The following is a 21,430-nucleotide window of genomic DNA, read 5'->3' on the forward strand; positions in this document are numbered from 1 at the left end:
AAAATCATGTAAGATGTTACCAGGCGATTTTCACATGATCATCTTTTGACTTTCGTCAAGAATAAAGATGAACTTGGTTAAAGCGAAAGCTTACCAACACATATTTCGAGAAATATGTAAGCGAGTTAAACTAAAATCGAAATATCAAATGTGTATAATATAAAGTCTATATAGCTATACGACTTTTGTCTCAATAGGAGATAAAATAGAAATAAACTTCTGAGTGATAGATGAGTTCAAGTCTCCACATACCTGTAGTTACCTAAAATCGGTGAGAGGCTAGAGATGGGATTCTTGGGTTTTGAAAGTGAGTTTCGGGAGGTTGGGCACAAATAGTCTTCGCCTAAACCACGCACAGTGGCCATTCAAAGGCTGCTTCAGTCACATGGATGGAGGTTTAGGGCCGGTCTTAGTGAGGGAAGCAAATGATGAGAGAAATGAGAGAACAAGTTATTGCTCTGAGAGGTTATGAGAAAGATACCCGTAACTTGGAAAAATAGAGGACTTATTTATAGTTGAAAATTCTCTAATCTCAGGTCGGTGAAGATAAAGATTGTTTTCTGTGCCGTGCGGAGCAATTCTCCCTCTCTTCAGGAATAGGCATGTAGCGCCTTCTAAGCTAGCAGCTGACTAATCCACGAGATTAACTAAATAAGAGGCACCAAAGATGTAACTCATATATTTAAGCATTCAATTAAGAAATCTGCTACAAAACTTAACCCAAAACTAGTCCCGCTCAAAATATAAATATACAAGAACTCCTCTCAATTGATATATATACCATAGTCATTTGGTTTACAAATAGAATATACAACATAATACACACACTACACCAATTTTACCGTTTAGCAACAGTAACTAACAGTTGCAACGGGGTCGCAACAGTTTGGCTCCGTTACGAAAGTCGATGTTGCTGTTTTGCAACGGCTACGTAGCCTGTGCAAATTTTCGGTTGCAACAGTTTTAATCTGTTGACACCAAAAATTAGTAACAGTTACGAAACTGTTGCGACCAGCTGATGTCGTAACAGTTGTCAACTGTTGCAACTCTTAAAACTGTATGATTTGTAGCAACAGCTTCACACAGTTACGAAAATTTTACCCAGCTTTTTTAAAGAACGGAAAATGTTATCCGATCCGGCTATGATAGTTCCGGTATAAAATTAGCAACAGGGTGCAACCGTTTCGAAATTTTTGTAGCACCAAAAATTTGTTCCAAGTCGATTTTGACCTGGTTAAAATTAGGGTACCTGCAACAGTACCTAGTTTCTAAAACAGAGTTCAGTTGCAAGCTTTTCAACAAAACATTTACAACATACAAGAATTCTCTACAACACATACACTCTGCAGTTTATAAAGAATGAGAAAGGATATGTAACTAACTAAACATAGTCATTTCCTAAGTTGTTTTATTCTCATTTCCTAAGAAATACTTGAAGGTTTTGTCTAAGACATACAAAACTGAAAAAATGCAACAGTGATTAAATCGTACTTACTACAAAGAAGCATTAACAGTTCTCTTCTCATATTTTGTATCCTCAACTTTATCTAGAAGACCTAACTCAGAATTTGTGATACCCAAGAGAACCTACACAAAAATTATCCATTCATGAGATACAATCCATGACACATCCATCATTACGAAGAAAAACAAATTCAAACTCCACTGAAGTAGAAAAGAATGATAAAAACTAACTGCCAAAGGGAAAAAAACAAGCTGAGAACATTTTTAATAGATACGAAACATTAACTGCACCATAAACAAGGTAAAGATTTTTTGTTTAAGACATAAGAAACTGAAAAAAATGGAACAATGATTAGAGAGAACTTACTATCAGAGAACAGTGCGCTTCTCATATTCTACATCCTCAATTTTATCCAGAAATCGTATCTCAGAATCTGTGATACCCAAGAGAACCTGCACAATGAACACAATAATCAAATGAAGGATTGTATATCTATGAATTCTGTATCATACCAAAGTAATCTTACAAAATGATGATTTGAAGTAAAAAGAACTTTCACATTGGATGTCCTCAGGAAACCAAGGAATTCTGTATCATACCACTTCAAAAATAAAGTTCCCTGTAACATGAAGTTGTCCCTGTTCATTTGGAAATCAAATTAATAAGAATTGATAGCTTATGCTCTTATTACTAGCTTATAACCTGTCATGTAATAAGAACTTAGTATATAAAATGCATAACTGTACACCTATGACAACCAATAAAAATGTATCCAATCTTAAATAGTCTAATAGATACTACATATACGAAGTAAAAGAGGAGTCCGGTCCTTCAACTACAATACTTAGTTTTTTTTTGTTAAAATTCTTCGATGTTCTGTAGGACTTCCGACTGATTATCATCATCTCCTCCAACTATGCCCATGATGGGATCCTTTGATATATCAGCTAAACCACAAACAACCTGAGATATAAAGAGATGCATTAGATAAACACACTATAACTTATGGATTTCTGCAGACCAAAACATCGAATCACACCCTGAATCTCTAAAAACATGACAAAATGAAGATCCCGAAAGATGGATAGCATTAACAAGTGGGCTAACATTTGCTGAGAAATTACTAGCATAATTATAAATCAGATGCATATAAGAGTAAACTAAAAGAAAAGACATGATTCTAAAAGAAAAGACATGATTCTAAAAGAAAAGACATTATAAATGAACTAGAAAACACTCAAGTATAATCCACATCAAGATACTATCAATTGCCAGCAAACTGGCAGTATAGAAAATGAAGTGCAAATGTTGAGAAATACTACTTTAATGAATCATCAATATCCCTACACATAATAAAAAACTCAAAGGTGGACATAATGTGATGCAAACAAATTCTGCAGGTCTTGCATAGATCTATTACATACTACTAAAATATATCTAGATAAGCATCGACATTTTTTACGTAAATGTATTATTTGGTTGTTACCCATGTTTATAATTCAGTTCTCATGGACTCCATGTTTTAACATGCAGGAATTTGGGCTTATCAAGGTGGTAGAGAGGTTTTGACCAGATATTGCACAAGGATGTCGACTATCTGATAACTTTAAGAGCTTCCAATAACAAGCGTAAACCCACGTCAACCTTTACAAGCAGTAGAAAATGGATGCAGTTGCCTTACCACTATTGACCATGATGAGATCCAACGCTAAGTATTCCACAAAGAACTTCGTGTTGTGTTTCATTTTCTGACCATACTGAGTGTACAACAAAGCATGGCCGGTCAGACACAGGTTCAGAAAAGCTTAAATGAATGATTTAAGACATCATATGAAGAAAAAAAGCATGCACCATAAAATACCTTTCTCGTAGTCCAGGGCTTTGACCACCAAAAGCACGCTGATAAATTTTTCCTTCTTTAGTTCGGGAAAGGAAAATGGTAATCCTTAATTTTCTAGTTCTATGACTGCTTTTGGTGCCTCCCTGCACATGTACTGAATAACATCCTGACCACCTATATCAAGCCAAATAGTTCCAACATGTCAACACAACAAGGAAGAACTTTAGATGAAAATATATTAAAAAACTTGTACATAAAAAGATAAGAGAGTAAGTAAACACTCTGGAGTGACTAGGAAGTTAAATGGGTATTAGTATTTAATTAAAAAAAAAAAAAAAAACCTAGGGTTTGGTCGGACTAGCTCCGGTTTTTCTCTCCTTTTTTCTCCTTGCGTTCTTTGTGCTAAGATTTGGCGTCGATGGCGCTGAATCAATCAATTCCGCCTGATCTGGGCAACCATCCAAATCAGCAACGCCATGATCGTGCTCAAAATAGGAATCGATCACGTTCAAGGCCAAGATTTACTTACGTTCCAAAAAAAGGTAACCCTAATCATGGCGCGGACAATTCCAAAGATGGGAGTAGTTCGTATGCAAATATAGTTAAGAAGAAATCAATTGTTATGTCCAATACTGATGCGGACTCTTTGTCACATCCTCCGGTTCGAGCCTCTACAGGGGAGATTGTGATCACAATTCCTAAGGATGTCATTCGACGTTCCAAAGAAGTATGGAAATTCAGTATTGTAGGCCGTTTTGATTTTAAAACCCTAGGTGCTAAGTTTGAAGATGTTAAGCGCATTTTATGCGATCATTGGAAATTAACAGGCCAAGTCCAGTTTATTCCGTGAGTGAAAGGTTATTTTGTCATTAAGCTTAACAATGAGGTTGATCATAAAAGAGTCAGCTATGAAGGTCCGTGGAAAGTTAAGGAACAACAATTAAAGATGCTTCCATGGACACCTAAGTTTGATCCTGAATCGGAAAAAAACTCAAGGGCAACAGTTTGGGTGCGTTTTCCATATCTTCACTTTGAATATTGGGAGGAGGAAATATTATTTCGAATAGCTCGTGGCCTTGGCAAGCCTGTGGCTGTTGATCCGAGAACATTAAAAGTAGAATATGGTTATTTTTCTGCGATACTTGTGAATATAGATTTTTCAAAACCTTTGCCTAAGCTTGTCATTGATGATGAAGATTGTCCGGAGGGTTTTCATCTTGATTATGATTTTTTGAATAAGCCAGAATTTTGTGATCATTGTAAATCAGTTGGTCACACTTTATCCCAATGCAGACCGGCTAAGTATAAAGATTTGGAGAAGTTGCATGATGCTGAGGAGGATGCTTTGAAACGTGCGGCTCTCAAGGCTGAAATGGATGAACTGAAGGATTATTGGAAGAAGGAAAAATATGTTAAGCCAAAAGATAAGCCTCCACCGCCGGCATACACTAGAGGAGGAGGATAACAATCATTGGATCCCAAGGATAACAATCATGGGTTATGTATTGGAGGAGTTAGACATACTGGGCGTCGTACTCTGATTCCTAGTCCATCTTCGAGTATTGCTGGAGATGGCAATATTGCAGACATTCCGCATGCCTTGCCTGAATCCGCTAGCACTAATCTTACAGCTGGTTCAGTGCCTTTGCGTTACCTTGCTGATGATGCTGCTACAATCTCTTTGGACCTTGAAAAGGAGGAAAAGAACTTTACAAAGTCTATGATGAACAAAAAAAGATAGCTGATGATATGGCTAAAGCTGCAGCTCTTGCAAAAATAGAACAAGATGCTCTATTGGCTAAATTGCAAAATACTAGACAATTGCTTATGGCAAAGAAGAAGCAAGAGGAAGAGAAGAGTGCTCAAGAAGAAGATGGTATTTTGGACTTAAAGAAACAACAACAAGAAGTTGCTCAACAAGATGTTTCACAAACGCAACAAATTCAAGACTCACTCTTAGTTACAGATGAGCTGCAATCTAATATTGTTTTGGAAAAAATTGATGATGGTTTTAGTTCTCCAACTAGAACGGCTAGAAGATCCTCTCCAGTTGGAACTGACGAAGTTCTTGAGACTTCTAATATTTTTGAAACTGGTATTGAAGATAGTGAAGATGAAGAAGAAAGCATTGAAGCTGATGCATTGCCTATTAAGGAAAAGCCGCCAGATTCTTTGCAATCTGCTCGCAACGTAGAGACTGAGGCTGAAAAACTGGAATGGAGTGCCGCTAAAGATGAGGAAGATAAACTTAAAAGGGAGTTAGCTGATAAGAAGAAGTTGGATAATTTGGCTAAGAAGGGCGCTGTTAAAACCGCGCCAAAAAAGAAAAGCAAACCTGGTGCCAAGCCAATTGAGGATGATGGCCAAGTTGTTAGAAGAGGTCGAAGTCAGACACGCAAAGAGGATGATAAGGGTTCAGCAATCCCTTCAAGGAGCATGGTTAATTAATGCGTGTTTTTTATTGGAACGCTCAAGGCTTGGCTAAGGATGGTTCAAGAGCCAAGTTGCAGGAGCTTATTTTCTTGCACAAACCTGACGTAATTTGCATTGCAGAGCCGCATGTTTTCTGCAATGTACGTTTTGTTATGTCACTTAAATTGGTTGATTTTTCTGAAGATGTTATTACAAATGAGGTTGATGGAGAGAAAGGTAATATTTGGATTTTATGGAGGAATACTCTATTAAGGCCTGATATTTTATCTACTTCAAAGCAAGAAATTACTGTGAATTTTTACGGGGGATTTCATTACGGCTGTTCATGCTTCTTATAATCCGGTGGTAAGAAAGATACTTTGGCGTCAATTGGATTTAGGTTTTATATTTATTCCTTGGTTGGTGTTGGGAAATTTTAATTACGTTTTACGCTTGGAGGAAAAGAAGGGTGGAAGGCCGATCAAAGAGGTTTATATGAATGAGTTTCGTAGCTGGATTTCTGACAATGGTTTGGTTGAGGCTGATGCTATTGGTAAAAAATATACTTGGTCTAATTGTAGAAGTGGATCTCAAAGAATTGTCTCAAAACATGATAAAGCGGTTGTTAATGATGCTTGGTGCTATAAGTATGCGAACTGGAGATACAAGGCCTTGCCTAGAGTTTGTTCAGATCATTCCCCCCTTTTTGGGTTTGCTTTTGAAAATCCAAGGTCGGCTAGAGTTCCTTTTCGAATTTAGAAGATGTGGCTTTCTCATCCAGGTTTTATGCAGTTGGTTAATGAGAACTGGAATTTGGATCTTAATGGTGCTCCCCCTTTTGTTTTTACTTCTAAGCTGAAGAGATTAAAGGAGGTGTTGAAGATTTGGAACAGAACTATTTTTGGAGATGTGCAACTTCGCTTGAAGCAGGCTGAATTGAACCTTGAAACTGAGAATGATATTCTTGATTATGATCCGGCTGATGAGTTTCAATTTGTAAAAGTTGTGGATGCCAAAAAGGCTGTTGATGATGTGAGAACGGAGTTGGCAATTATGCTTAAGATGAAGTCGAGAGTAACTTGGTTGGAAGATGGTGACCAAAATACTCGTTTCTTTCATAATAGCATCCGCATGAGGAGAAGTCAAAATACCATCTCAGAGCTTAAGGTTTCTAACGATACTACTTTGTTTTTGCATGATGAGATAAAAGATTTGATTGTTAATCATTATCAGGCCAAATTCAATGGTGGTGACGTTAATATTGATCCAGTTTTATTTGGTATTGAACATGAGAGCATTTCAGTTGCTGAGAGTGCTTATATGGATGTTATTCCATCTTTGGAGGAAGTTAGAGTGACGGTTTTTGACTTGGGAGCTGATTCTGCGCCTGGCCCAGATGGCTTCACAGGTTTTCTATAGACAGTGTTGGGACATTATTTCTAGAGATCTCTTTAATGCCATTGCAAACTGTTGGTCTATGCGTAAAATTCCCAATGGCATTAATTCTAGTTTTATTGTTCTTATTCCAAAAAATAACAAATCTGATGCTATTAAAGATTATAGGCCAGTTGGCTTGAGTAATTTTTTCTTCAAGATCATTACTAAGATTATGGCTACCAGGCTTGGTACTGTGCTAAATAAGATGATCTCTGAGTAGCAAGTGGCGTTTATGAAGGGTAGAAACATACATGATAATATAGCTTTGGCGTCTGAATTGATCAATGAGATCAATACGGAAAGGAAGCATGGAAATGTTGGCCTCAAACTGGATATTGCTCAAGCTTTTGATACAGTAAGTTGGGATTTCATAGCTGAAGTTTTTCGTCAATATGGCTTTTCTGATTCTTGGTGCATGTGGGTTCTTAATATCCTTAGCTCAGCTCGGATTTCTGTTATGATTAATGGCTGCCCTGAAGGTTATTTCAGTATTACTAGAGGTCTGCGTCAGGGTGATCCTCTCTCACCTTTGATCTTTGTTCTTATTGAAGATGTTTTAAGTCGCAATCTTTCAAAGTTGTTTGCAAATCATAGTATGAATGTTATGGTTAGTAAAAAAGGTGTGGCGCCTACACACTTGCTTTTTGCGGATGATATCCTTATATTCTGCAAAGGTAATCTTCATAGTTTGCAAATTTTGAAGAATATGCTTGTTTTGTATGAACATGCGTCTGGCCAGTGCGTAAACTATGAAAAGAGCAAGTTTTATATTGGAGGTGATAGAATTTCTCGTGCTATTGCTATTTCTAACTATTTGGGTTGTCTTTAGAGAAGACTTTGGAATCCATTTAGAAATGGGTTTTATAGGAGCAACTTTGTTCTTCCTATTATTTCTTCCTGAAATCCAAGATGAATCTCTTGATGAAACATTATGGTAACTGAAATGTGGAAAACTCGGAGAGTTAGCCTTTCTCCAATTTGGAACATCAGATCTGGTCTTTACAAAGTTATCTTTTCTTTTATTGTTTGAGTGATAATGATAAAACTTTGTGGAAGCCTGACCAGCAAACTTTGAACTATCATTACAATAATTCTTTTGCTCATTTTTAGGACAATGATGTCCTGATTTAGCACGAGAAGCATTATTGAGATCATCTAATTTTGTGGAAACACTTGCATCTATGGCTTTCTCATTCCTTTTACGGAATCTGCACCCCATTTCCAAATGTCCTTTATTCCCACAATAAGAGCAATGCTTAGTAACATACGAAATATGAGGCTTAGTGTTACCTTGTTGTGGATCCACTTGTATTAGATTTTGACGGAATTTACGTTTTCCATATTTTGCTGAAGATGAAGGTCCTACAGATTTTTCTTTTAAGGAAGAGCAATCTTTTGTGGCAACTTTTGAAGCAATTTCTTCAGCAGAGTCTTTAGGCTTTACAAACTTTGTCTCCTTTTTAGCTTAAAAGTTTGTTTATCTTTGTAGCCCAGTCCTCGCATGTCACGAGGAACTCTATTTGACTTCAACATTGAGTCAAGTTGTTTTGTGCTACTATCGAACTTTTTCAAGTCCGCTTTTAGACCCATATTATCTTTTTCCAATGTTTTTATTTTTTCGAGAGCATTATCTAAATCAACCTTAAATTTATCAATTTGAACTTTATAATCTATTTCAGATTCGGTAGAATTACTTACCTTGGTGTTCTTTAGATTCTCCAACTCTGTGTGTAGCTTCACTTCTCGATCATGACCTTCTTCGATTTGCTCTCTGTAACATTTCATGCATTCAAGATAATTACCAGAACCAATAATCTCTGTATCGTTCTCCAATTCATCAAGTTCCCTTTTCAATCTTTCATTCTCTTCACGAAGATCACAGTTGAATGTCTTTGGCTATGGGGCTGCTCGATCATCACCTTTTTCAATTTGTTTTCTATATTCTTCCAAGACTTCAAGATAAGTTTGACCATTGCTTACACGTTCTATATCCTTATATAGAATATCAAGTTCCTTTTTAAGACTTTCATTCTCTTTACAAAGTCTATCACATTCAAGTGCCTTTGTTTCTGAAGTTACTTCAGTATCCTTTTCAGCTGTGCATTTAACAGTTGCATGAAAAGATTTGTTATCTTGATCCTTGGAACAATTAGAGCTATCAAAATTATTTTGTTCTTTATTCTCTACACATTTTTGTGATTTTTGAGAAGGAGAAGAACTCCTTTTATTTTGTCTTAATAACTTTCTAAATTGCCGTGCAGTCGTATCAACACTGCAATTCTCAGTTTTTGTATCCGAAGAACAAGTCTTAGTTACATATTTAAAGGTAATACCCTCTTCATTCTTGAATTGGTATTCAAGGTCAAAGATCTTTAATTTACCAACTAGAGCGTTTCTAGATAGTGTGGAAAGATCATTAGCTTCCATGATGGCATGCTTTTTAGATGCGTATCTTGGTGGTAAAGACCTTAGAATTTTACACACAATATCTTTATCTGAAATAGTTTTTCCTAAAGCATAAGAGGCATTCACTATTTCAGAAAGTTTTTGATCAAACTCATCAGAGGTATGTTCTTCATCCATACGAAGATTTTCCCATCTAGAAGATAGGGTTTGAATCCTAGCTTCTTTTTCAGAGGAATTCCCTTCAAAAACGATATTGAGAATATCCCAAGCCTCCTTTGATGTTTTAAACTTGGTTACATGATGATGGAGATCTCGAGTTACAACATGTATAATGGCATTCAATCCATAAGAATTTTGCTTCGAAAGCAATTTTTCTTCATTAATGAATTCTTTCAATTCCTTTAGTCTAAACTCAGTGGTTGAGTTGTTGACCAGTACTTTTGGGTGTACATACCCATCAATAACTAAAACCCAAGTTTTAAAGTCATGAGCTTGAAGAAAAGACTGCATAGCCATTTTCCACCATAGATAGTTTGAGCCATCAAACCCTGGAGGTACGTTAACCGGATCAATTATCATTTGATTCACAACTTTATAGGTTGGATCACACCAAACACATATTGTTAGATCTTTTCGTGTTTGCCTGCTCTGATACCAATTGAAAAGACGAGGGTACGAAAATACACCACAATCTTTTTATTTGATAACAACCTACTCGATCTCTACTGTGTATAAACCTCTTGGAGCAACAATCACTCAAGGAATATTTCAACACAGTGTCCACTTGAAATAGGGTTAGTCCGGACTGGCCTAACACATGAATGATTATATCATACAAGTGGAGAAATACAATACAATTTGTGTGATCGTCTACGGATATGAAATCGAGACAATACAACAACAAAGTGTTCACTTGATAATAGTAAAACCTTATAAGATAAATATCAAGTGCCTAGTTAACATATAAGTGTAATTACTTTAATTATAATATAAAAACAATTATAATGCGGAAATAAAGTAAAGCACACACCAGAATTTTTTTAACGATCTGAATACTCGATGAATACTCGATGAATTAAGACGCTACAAAAAGTAAACCTGCAACTTCGTGTAGACTATACTAAGTAAACTAAAATTCTATTTACTCAGCTTCAACAGTATTCTTGTTTTGATAATATCTAGAAGAACCTAAGTTCTCAATAGATATTTGATACCAAATATCCTAGCAGAACAGACGTTCTCTTTAGGACTGGATCTAGTATATATTATTAATGATTCACAACAACTTCTTCTTCAAATCTTCAAAGTATTCAATCTTTTATTTAATCTTCAAAGTAACAACCTGCAAAAAATACTTGATTCCTTATTGATTTGTCGCACGGAGCGGAGTCTGTTAACAATGGAAAATCAATGAATCTATCTTACGGATCTAGAAAAACTTAGATCCGTAGAAACGTTAAATCCTTGATCTAGTTTGAGTGAACCTTATATCAGAAGAGAAGGTTCTCAAGAATAAACAAACTAGGTGTAATCAAAGATTCAACAACCGTTAGTCAATCAAATCAATCGAAAACAAAAGATAAACCGTAATTATCTAGTTTCCCACCAACGGTACTAATAGAGCTTCTCAATCCCAAAGAAGACTTTAAACTGAGCGGTCGTAAGAGATTTCTCCTAATTAGGTTACTCTCCTCTCCGAATAGGCGGCTACACCAGTAACAACAACAAAAGAAGAAGTTTGTTGTTACGAAGGATTAGTTTGCTAGAAAGGCAAACTTCAAGTATTTATAGACAAGGAAGTTTGGACACCAAGGAATTTCCAAAACCGAAAAACTCTCAAGATATTCATTAAAGCACAAATTCGGTTTCCATAATTCCTGGAAATACTCTGTCCAAAATAATGATCGAAATCTCTCGGAAAATCTAATTAGTAAACGCACATTACTAATTCTTGTATTTCCCTATAAAATGAAATTAATAACCTTAATTAAAAGATTCTTAACTTACTTATGTTTCGATCCTGGGATTATCTTTCCTTAGCTATTAAGGAATATCTTTGAACAATTAATGATAAACAATATTGCAGACTTCCTTACACATTAACCAAATATATTTTCGATATCTCTAATATTTATAGAATAATAGAAAATTCGGAAAGATATTTTTGGATAATTTTTTGTGTTAAAAACACAAAACGTGCTCGGATTTGATTGAGACTTTTTGTGGCCGACTGCACATGTTCAAAGGATCGGTTCCCCCTTGTTGCACATTTCCATAGGATCGGTTCCCCACATATTTATGGTATCTAACTTGTATGTGTTTCACATGTCCATAGGATAGGTTCCCCTTCGCCTAAAAACGTGTTGCACATGTTCATAGGATCGGTTCCCCTTTGTTGTACCTCATACAAGTATCGATTCCCCTTTGTGATGTGCTACACCTCTTACTAGGATCGGTTATCCTTTACCCAGAGTCGGTCATACACAAATCACAAACTCGATCATACCATCTCAGATGATTACTTAAGATCGGTTTCACTAATAAAAGTCATACCAATACATAAGTCAGGCCTTTGTGAATAGTTTTACCAAGAACACAAACAAGTCGTGAGCGGTTATACTAAATCACACATATTGGATATTCACAAGATATGCAAAAAATAACAATCCCAATAACACCTGGTAATTTCCTTTTCGATTCATAAACAAGTTTATGAACTTACTTCCTTAAAACACATGTAGAACATTGTTTCCTAGGATGAAATCCTCACCTTATACTCATACATAACCACAGTAGCATTCAACCGATTATATATAGCGATGTCTTATCTACAAAGTTTAATGGTTAAGCAATAAACCTCGTATTGTATTCCTTAATACTATGTCTAACTAGAGTATAATCATGCTTTGCAGTTTTGTTTTCAATATACATGACTTGAAAGACACAAGATAGATATGAAACAAGTCAAGTCATAGTTACTAACCTCAAGTTGAAGGATAATGTCTTTGTTGTTTTCAATCCATCTTCAGATCTTTGTGAGTAACTGGAGCACAAAACTTCTATCATTTCTAGTCTAACCTATCGAAGTTGACTGTAGTTTACATAATACTGACTCAAGTTTTGGAACTAAATATGACAACCAATCTTGACATACCAACGCTTGGTTGGTTCAACCGAGAAGTGCTCTAACACTTGGTAACAATGCATTCAATATTCACCGTTAGATGAAAACCTGATTAGAGTCAAGCTAATATCTTTCAACCGTTAGATCAAACTTAGCTTGTTATACACAAATGAAATGTGACTTCATCTAGGTATGAGTAACCGTACCCAAACGTGTGCACATAGTTGGCTCAACAATAATTAACCGAAGTTAGCCATATGAACACTTTCATACCAACCTTGTTCATCTTAATCACAACTAGTTCAAATGACTCTAACGAAACTATTTATGGAGTTGTTCAATTGTTTATATTCTCTAATGTGGAACAAGGTAAAAGAAAGAAATACTAGATTGCTATAAGCAAGAAGAGAAAGATAAGTTTTGTGTTTAATAATTTGATTGAGTAATAGATAGCTCTTACAAGACTTAATCTAGCCTTTATATAGGCTTGAAGAATAACTAAACTAGGAAACAGAAAACTAAAAGGAAATCTAAAAGAATCCTAAAAATAAGAAAGACTGAAACTAGGAAACCATGGAAGCCAAACCTCTAAGCGGAATCTTATGGAATTGTAGTATGCCCTGCATCAGTCCCCCCTTCTAGAGTAAAGCTCGTCCTCGAGTTGTCCAAACAAACCAGAAGTTCATTGTCACTATGAAACGTAAAAATCTCTTGAACATTAAATGTGTTGGAGATATTCCAATCATTTGGTAGATCAATAACATAAGCATTATCATTGATCTTCTTTAAAACCTTGAAAGGACCATATTTCTTCATCTTGGTTTTGTTATAAGTACCCACTGGAAATCTCTCTTTTCTTAGATGTATCATCACGAGCTCCCCTTCCTTGAAGGTTTTAAACCTCTTGTGTTTATCAGCATCCTATTTATATTTAGGATTGGACTTCTCCAGTTTAGATTTTACTTCATTATGTAATTCAGTTGCTTTGTCTACAAAAGAGTCGGCTGCAGTGTTTGTACTCTGTGTAGTGGGTAAGGCTACCAAATCAAGAGTATGATTAGGTAATTTAGAGTACACAATCTCAAATGGAGTTTTCCCAGTAGAACGATTCACAGAAGTGTTGAAAGCGAATTCCATATGTGGCAATAACACATCCCACTGCTTACTATTATCCAGGCACTTAGCTCTAATCAAATTCCCAAGTGATCTATTAACAACCTCAGTCCGTCCATCAGTTTGCGGATGTGAAGTTGTGCTGAATTGTAAAACTGTGCCTAAGCGCATCCATAAACTTTTCCAGAAATAACTCAAAAATTTTGTATCTCTGTCAGAAGTGATAGACTTTGGAACCCCATGCAATCTTACTACTTCTTTAAAGAACAAAGAAGCAACATTAGAAGCGTCAGTTGATTTCTTACAAGCTACGAAGTGAGCCATTTTAGAGTAACGATCAACTACAACCATAACAGAATCATTACCTCTAGCAGTACGAGGTAAACCAAGTATAAAATCCATACTTATATCAACCCAAGGTGCATCAGGAACTGGTAAAGGAGTATACAACCCGGTATTTTGAATTGTACCTTTTGCTCTCTGACAGACCATGCATTTTTGTACGAACTTTTGTACATCATGTTTCAAAGATGGCCAGAAATATCTTTCTTCAATCAGGGAAATGGTTTTATCTCTCCCAAAATGACCACCAAGACCACTGCCATGTAATTCTCGCATAAGATGTAAACGTAAAGACCCTTGAGGAATACATAATCGATTCCCTTTAAAAAGAAAACCTTCTTGTATAAGAAAATCATCAACCCCATGAGTTTGAGAACTGCATTGATCCCATAGTTTGCTAAAATCTTCATCTTCTGGATAAATGTCTTTGATATAGTCAAATGCATAACTCTCATTACGAATTGTTGTTAATAGATGACTTCTTCTACTTAAGGCATCAGCAACTTGATTCAATTTACCACTGTTATGTCTCACGGAGAAAGTGTATTTGTTGAGTGTGGAAAGCCATCGATCATGCATTCTGTTAACTTTAGCATAAGTATTCAAAAACTTCAAAGCATGGTTGTCAGTGTTGACAACAAATTACCTATGTATAAGATAAGTATGCCACTGCTTAAGAGATTGAACAAGAGCCAATAACTCTAATTTATATGTAGACCATTTCTTTTGTGCATCTGAATTCTTCTCACTGTAATATGCAATTGCATGACCCTCCTGTGATAATACTGCACCAATACCAACAACAGATGCATCACAATCTATTTCAAAAGGCTTGTTGAAATTCGGAAGTGCAAGAATTGGTGTCGTACAAAGCTTTTATTTAAGAAGAATAAAGCTTTTATCCATTGCTTCCGTCCACTCAAACTTCTCCTTCTTGAGACAGTCAGTCAAAGGTGCAGAAATAGAGCTAAAGTTCTTCACAAATCTTCGATAGAAAGAAGCCAAACCATGAAAACTACGAACATCACGAATAGAAGTAGGAACTGGCCAATCTTCAATTGATTGAACTTTAGAAGGATCGACATGAATACCATCAGTAGAAATCACATATCCCAAAAATGTTACTGAAGAAGCCATGAAGGTACACTTCTTCAAATTAACATATAAAGAGTTGTCAGCAAGAACTTGAAACACTTGTGAAAGATGTTGGAGGTGTTCTGGCTCACTGCGACTAAAAATTAGTATGTCATCAAAATAGACAATAACAAATTTACTGAGAAAGGGTTGGAGAACCTGATTCATAAGTCGCATAAAAGTACTAGGTGCATTAGATAACCCAAATGGCATGACCAGCCATTCATATAAACCTTCACGTGTCTTGAATGCTGTTTTCCACTCATCTCCACCTCGAATGCGTATTTGGTGGTAACCACTGCGTAAGTCCAACTTAGTAAAAATAATAGAGCCCGACAGTAAATCAATCATATCATCAATACGCGGGATCAGAAATATATAAGGAATGGTGATGCGATTTAATGCTCTGCAATCGATACACATCCTCCATCCATTGTCTTTTTTACTAACCAAGAAGGCAGGACTGGCACAAGGACTGTTGCTAGGTCGTATCAAACCCTTTGTAAGCAAATCATTTACCTGTCCCTGTAGTATCTCATGCTCAGTAGGACTCAAGCGATAGTGTGCTTGGTTTGGTAAAGAGGCTCCAGGAATAAAATCGATGCAGTGTTGAATATTCCGTAAAGGAGGTAATGCAGTTGGTAGTTCATCTGGAAATAAAACATTATATTGAAATAATAAGGGCTTCACCTTTGCAGGCAACTCAATCATAGGCTTAGAATCTTCATGGGAATGTAAAGAATGTTGTGGGTGCAAAGAACGAATAACAGTGGCTACGACAGCATCAGTCTGCGCACAAGAGTTTGAAGTGGAATTGGATGGACTAAGAAACTTGGTTTTCCCATTATGAACAAAAGTGTAAGTATTCTCGAATCCATTGTGAACCGCGTGAAGATCGTATTGCCAAGGTCTTCCAAGAAGAAGATGGGTTGCCGTCATATTAATGACATCATATAGAACTGTGTCTTCATAACCCTCAAAAGAGAATGACACATAACACTGAAGAGTAATCTTCTGTGTGCTAGAGGCATTAACCCATCCTACAGTGTAAGGTTCTGGATGAGAAGTTACTGGTAGTTCAAGCTTCTTAACTACGTGATCAGCAATATAATTATCCACACTGCCACTATCAATTATCATCTTGCAGATTTTACCCCCAATATAACATCTGGATTTAAAGATACTGTGTCTCTGAGACTTGCATTGTTGAGTAAGAAATAATGGACGAATCATCCCAACAAACTCATCGTCATCACCAGGTGAGTATTCATCTTCGAACTCATTAAGCACACCAGTGACTTCATTAATTAACTGAGGTTCACCAATCAAAGCATTGAATTTCCGACAATCACTAAACGTGTGCCCCGATTGCTGGCATTTATTGCACTTATCTCCACGAAATTTTGCATAAGTATTAGTAGTTCTCTGTTGCGGTGGAAATTTTTGTTGCCTGTTATGAAACCGATTCCCTGTAGTAGGAGGAGTTGGTTGCAGAGAGTGAGACTGCTGACCCGGCTGAAGATCAACTGGATTGGCTAAGATAGGTGTAGCCAGAGGTGGAGTATAAGGCACAATATGGCTAGGTTGTCGATGTGAATGGCTAACATCATCATAAGGAGGCCTGGGAATAGTCAAAACAGTATCTGGAGAAAAGTTTTTAGATGAATTGGTACCCCTGGAATTATTTTGATAACGCCCTTGTCTGGATGGATAAGTCCTAAAAGAACGAAGAAGGCGATTTTCTATCTTAATAGCTTACTGCACCGCTTCGACCATAGTAAAAACTGAATGAGTCATACCATTTTGTATTAATCTATTCAACCCCTCAATGAATCTTGCAACTAACTGTTCTTCAGATTCTTTGAGTTGATTTCGTGCCACCAAATTATAAAAATATGACACATATTCTTCAACAGTGCGTGCCCCCTGCTGAATGTTCTGCAATTTGATGAAAAGTTGCTGCATAAAGTCTCTAGGTAAGAACTTATCCCTGATCAAAGTTTTCATACGTGTCCAAGCACGTATTTTCGGTTTGTTAGCGTTTCTACGATCATCACAGATCTTATCCCACCAGGCTGCAGCTCCTCCTTTGAGCTTGTAAGTCACAAGTTTGACCTTAGAATCTTCAGGGACTTCCATAAATTCAAAAAAATCTTCTACCTCAAAGAACCAATCAGTTAGTTCTTCAATACGAAAATTTCCAGAGAAGTTGGGAATATCAGCTTTTAGCTTATATTCGGGTAAAGAACTGTAAGGGTTGTGACCAGTTTTTAAACGTCGTTCTTCAATCCAATTCTTCTCTAGATCGTTCTCACGTTCATCTTCATCATCACTGTCGAGTGTAGGAGAAACTAGCTTCTTCTTTGAATGACCTATGAACCCTTCATACGGTTTCTTAATGTTTAAAGTACGCAATACATCTTTAGGTACTTCATCATTCTGTAAAAACTGAAGTGTATCGTTTTTAGTTTTTTCTTCTAAGTCTACAAGCTCAGGCATATCCAAATCTATATTTATGTGTTTTGCAACCTTGAAAAGTTGATTCTGCATTGCTTCAAGCTTGTTATCTCTTAACCCTAATTTTTCCTCCATGGACTTCTCAAGAGTTTCAGTAATGTTTTTTTTCCAAAATCTCGGTATGAGATTTGATGAGAGCTTCGATTGCTGCTAGAGTAACTGGTTGAGCAGTCATATTATTTTTTTATTTTTTTATTTTTTTTTTGTGTATTTAAAAGGAATGAAAAGGTGTTGCGGAAGCGAAGTAAAGGATCAAGTGATAGGATGAAAAACCTAAAACTAAGCGGGTGATACCAACTAATGTGGAACAAGGTAAAAGAAAGCAATACTAGATTGCTATAAGCAAGAAGAGAAGAGAATTCAAGCAAGAAGAGAAAGATAAGTTTTTTGTTTAATAATTTGATTGAGTAATAGATAGCTCTTACAAGACTTAATCTAGCCTTTATATAGGCTTGAAGAATAACTAAACTAGGAAACAGAAAACTAAAAGGAAATCTAAAAGAATCCTAAAAATAAGAAAGACTGAAACTAGGAAACCATGGAAGCCAAACCTCTAAGCGGAATCTTCTGGAATTGTAGTATGCCCTGCATCATTCCCATAGGAAGTATACAAGACACAATTGAAGCAAAATCGATTTTGATTCACTTGAATCAATTCCTGAACATTATAGCCACGGTTTACAAAAGATTGCATTCCTTAATATATAAATGTATTAGTTCATGAAAAAACCGATTTTAGAACTTAACCCACTCAAGTATGCAAACGGGTACGCATACTTAGAGTTCCGGACTTGGTCTGGGTTCGCGAGTATGCGAACGCGTACGCATACTATCTTACGTGACCAAACTCAGTTGAATTCCCGGACTTGAACTTCTAAGCTGGTACACATACGTGTATGCATACTAAGTTCCCGGACTTCAACTTATCAAACCAGTACGCATACGGGTATCCATTTTATGGTTCCCGGACTTTGAATAACTTGCAACAGTTAGCATACATGAACACATACTGTCTTATATCCAATCAATGGGTAATCGTCCTAAACTCCATCTTAATCATTGAAATTGGAAGTCGGGAATAGATGTCTCACACAAACTATTAGCTTCAAAGCAATTTTCAAGTGATCAATAAATCAATACGAAACATTCCGAGTCTACATCAAATGACTGTCTCACACAAATCATGTAAGATGTTACCAGGCGATTTTCACATGATCATCTTTTGACTTTCGTCAAGAATAAAGATGAACTTGGTTAAAGCGAAATCTTATCAACACATATTTCGAGAAATATGTAAGCGAGTTAAACTTAGCTCGAAATATCAAATGTGTATAATATAAAGTCCATACAGCTATACGACTTTTGTTTCAATAAGAGATAGAATAGAAACAGACTTCTGAGTGATATATGAGTTCAAGTCTCCACATACCTTTTGTTGATGAAGTTCCACAAGCTCCCCTTAGTAGTTTTTCGTCTTCAGTTGATAAACTCCGTGAAGTCTAATGCTCAAATACACATTCTATCCTAATCCGAGAAATAGCTATAAGTAGACTAGAAATCAAGACTTATAGTTTTGGCAACTAAACTTGACAATAAGCTTGAGATAGCAACGCTTGCGAGTTCGACCGAGCAGTGCTCTAACAACGTTTTTAGGCTCTACAGATGTTACGTGACCAGTAGTATCTCCTCGAGGATGTGTGATAGGAGTCACGACATCATGACCAGCAGTGTGTCGCGGGGATGTAAAATAGAGATCGTGGTTGTAGGTGCATTGAAGACCAAGGATTGGGTCTCTCTCATGAGAGTTGAGTTTTTATCCTATGTAGACGAGCTTATCTTTTGGAGATGAGGATTGAACTTGTGATACCTTACATTTTCATATACCTATTTTGTATGTGTTTCGAGTCGGGTTCTAACCCGAGTTAGATAATCTGTTTGTCTTTCGTTGATTTAATACTAAATGGGAAGTTTAGTCCTGTGCTTGCAATGTTTTCTGTACGTTTAGGATAACTATTCATTTCTTATTTTTGGTTTGTCGACAAGCGGTATTTCCTTAGAGCCACTTCATAATTCAAGTTACATTTTTAAAGTATAAAAATTTAAATAGTCTTGTTTCACCCTTTATAGAGATAGTAGGCTGGGGTGGGAATAATCACTTGTTTACATGTGAGTTAAGAACAAAAAATGAATGTTTACAAGGGAATTTAGGAACATAAAATTTATTAGGGAGAATGGATTCTATTACTGTAGGAGATGAAAATATTGAGAAGGAATTGAAACGTCAGAGTTATATATCAGAAATTTTCCTAGAGTTAAATCTAGGGAATGAGAAGAGTTCTAAGGAAAAATTGCTAGAATTAGTCAAAAATTGAGGTAGGTTTACTACTCATTTTCTTTGAGAATTTTTATTTTACTTTGATATTATTTCTTCGCAATTACGATTTGAATTCCCTAATTTATCTTTGTGCTGTTATTGAATTGCTTCATACGAATTGAATTACTTGTTTTGTTATCTTCAGTTATGAAATTGGAATGCTTGGTTTTTGAAAAGAAAATACCTAATTTCAAATGATGGTTCTCACTGATTTCTTTTGGAATATAAGATGTTTGTAAAAATGCTTATTAGAACCTTAGTTCTGTTACTACGAATTTGTAGAGTTCATTGTTGACATACCTATTTTTCTTGCCATTTTACATTAATGAATGACTAGTTTCTTTATGTCCATAAATGTTGATTTCAAGGATGAGTGTTTTCTGATTTTTATGGAGTGACAGTTAACTCCATGTGCACATTACATTGTTCTTATGAATGAATTTGTGTTGTTATGGCTCTTGATTTAAAAATCAGTTGGATTCGATTGTGAATGAAACTCATTCTCATAGTGATAAAACAAGTTGTTTATAAAAAATATTATTGAGTTTATGTCTTCCTTTAGTTGGAATATAATTCCATCTTACATTGGGTAATGATCCCCGATATAGAGAAATTGGTAATGGTCCCCATGGAAACTTAGCTTCCCGACTATCGATGACGACTATCCAAGCCGAGAAAAGATAGGTGGGTGTATGAACCAAGGTTTTCGTGTTGTGGACTCAATATACCGAAATCCAAATGAATTGATTTTTCGGAGACTTCATGGGTATTGTGAATTTTATTTGTTGAATACATCGTTCACTATTAGAATTTCTATCGTTGTTTTTATTACATTTAATCCCTTATATTTTTCTGAGATTTCTTCCACATCTATTTTAGGATGGGAACATAAACCTATTGAGTTGTCATCTCACCCCAATTGACGTTTTGCAGATTTTATCGAAGGGGGAAGCAAGTAGAAGTTTCCCAGTTTAAAGTGTGCGTTGTTCTTGACTTACTTCCTATGTATTTTGCTTGGATGGTTCACTTGAAATTGATATTGGAAATTTAAACGCATGTTTTATTTTCTTAGAAGTTTCTTTACTAATATTTGAAAGTATTTAAGTAAGGTTTATTTTCATTTGAGAGTTAGATCGAAATGAATGTTGAAAATGTTGTTTCACTGTCAGTTTACTGCAGCCTTTTTCCCTTGAGAACTGGCATCATTTGGCAGGGGTTTAGTCCCTGATTTCTTATGGAAAATGTTCATCTATATCTTGTTTATAA

At 35.9% G+C, this 21,430-nt stretch overlaps 1 protein-coding gene and 1 long non-coding RNA gene across 2 annotated transcripts; both read left to right on the forward strand.

Annotated features, from left to right (window-relative positions):
* The first annotated feature begins 4,251 nt into the window (after positions 1 to 4,251).
* On the forward strand, positions 4,252 to 4,770 carry LOC113350636. Its single transcript, XM_026594771.1, has one exon. The coding sequence runs from the start codon at positions 4,252 to 4,254 to the stop codon at positions 4,768 to 4,770; it is 519 nt and encodes a 172-aa protein (XP_026450556.1).
* Positions 4,771 to 19,828: 15,058 nt separating this feature from the next.
* Positions 19,829 to 21,430, forward strand: LOC113352952. The gene is made up of 2 exons (XR_003361004.1): positions 19,829 to 20,163; positions 21,098 to 21,430. It is a non-coding gene; the product is annotated as an uncharacterized LOC113352952 (long non-coding RNA).

The sequence above is a fragment of the Papaver somniferum genome, chromosome 2, assembly GCF_003573695.1.
Source record: "Papaver somniferum cultivar HN1 chromosome 2, ASM357369v1, whole genome shotgun sequence".
Lineage (NCBI taxonomy): Eukaryota > Viridiplantae > Streptophyta > Magnoliopsida > Ranunculales > Papaveraceae > Papaver > Papaver somniferum.

Coding starts and splice junctions, on each gene's coding strand:
- LOC113350636 (XM_026594771.1), top strand. CDS start 4,252: ATGCTTCCATGGACACCTAAGTTTGATCCTGAATCGGAAAAAAACTCA.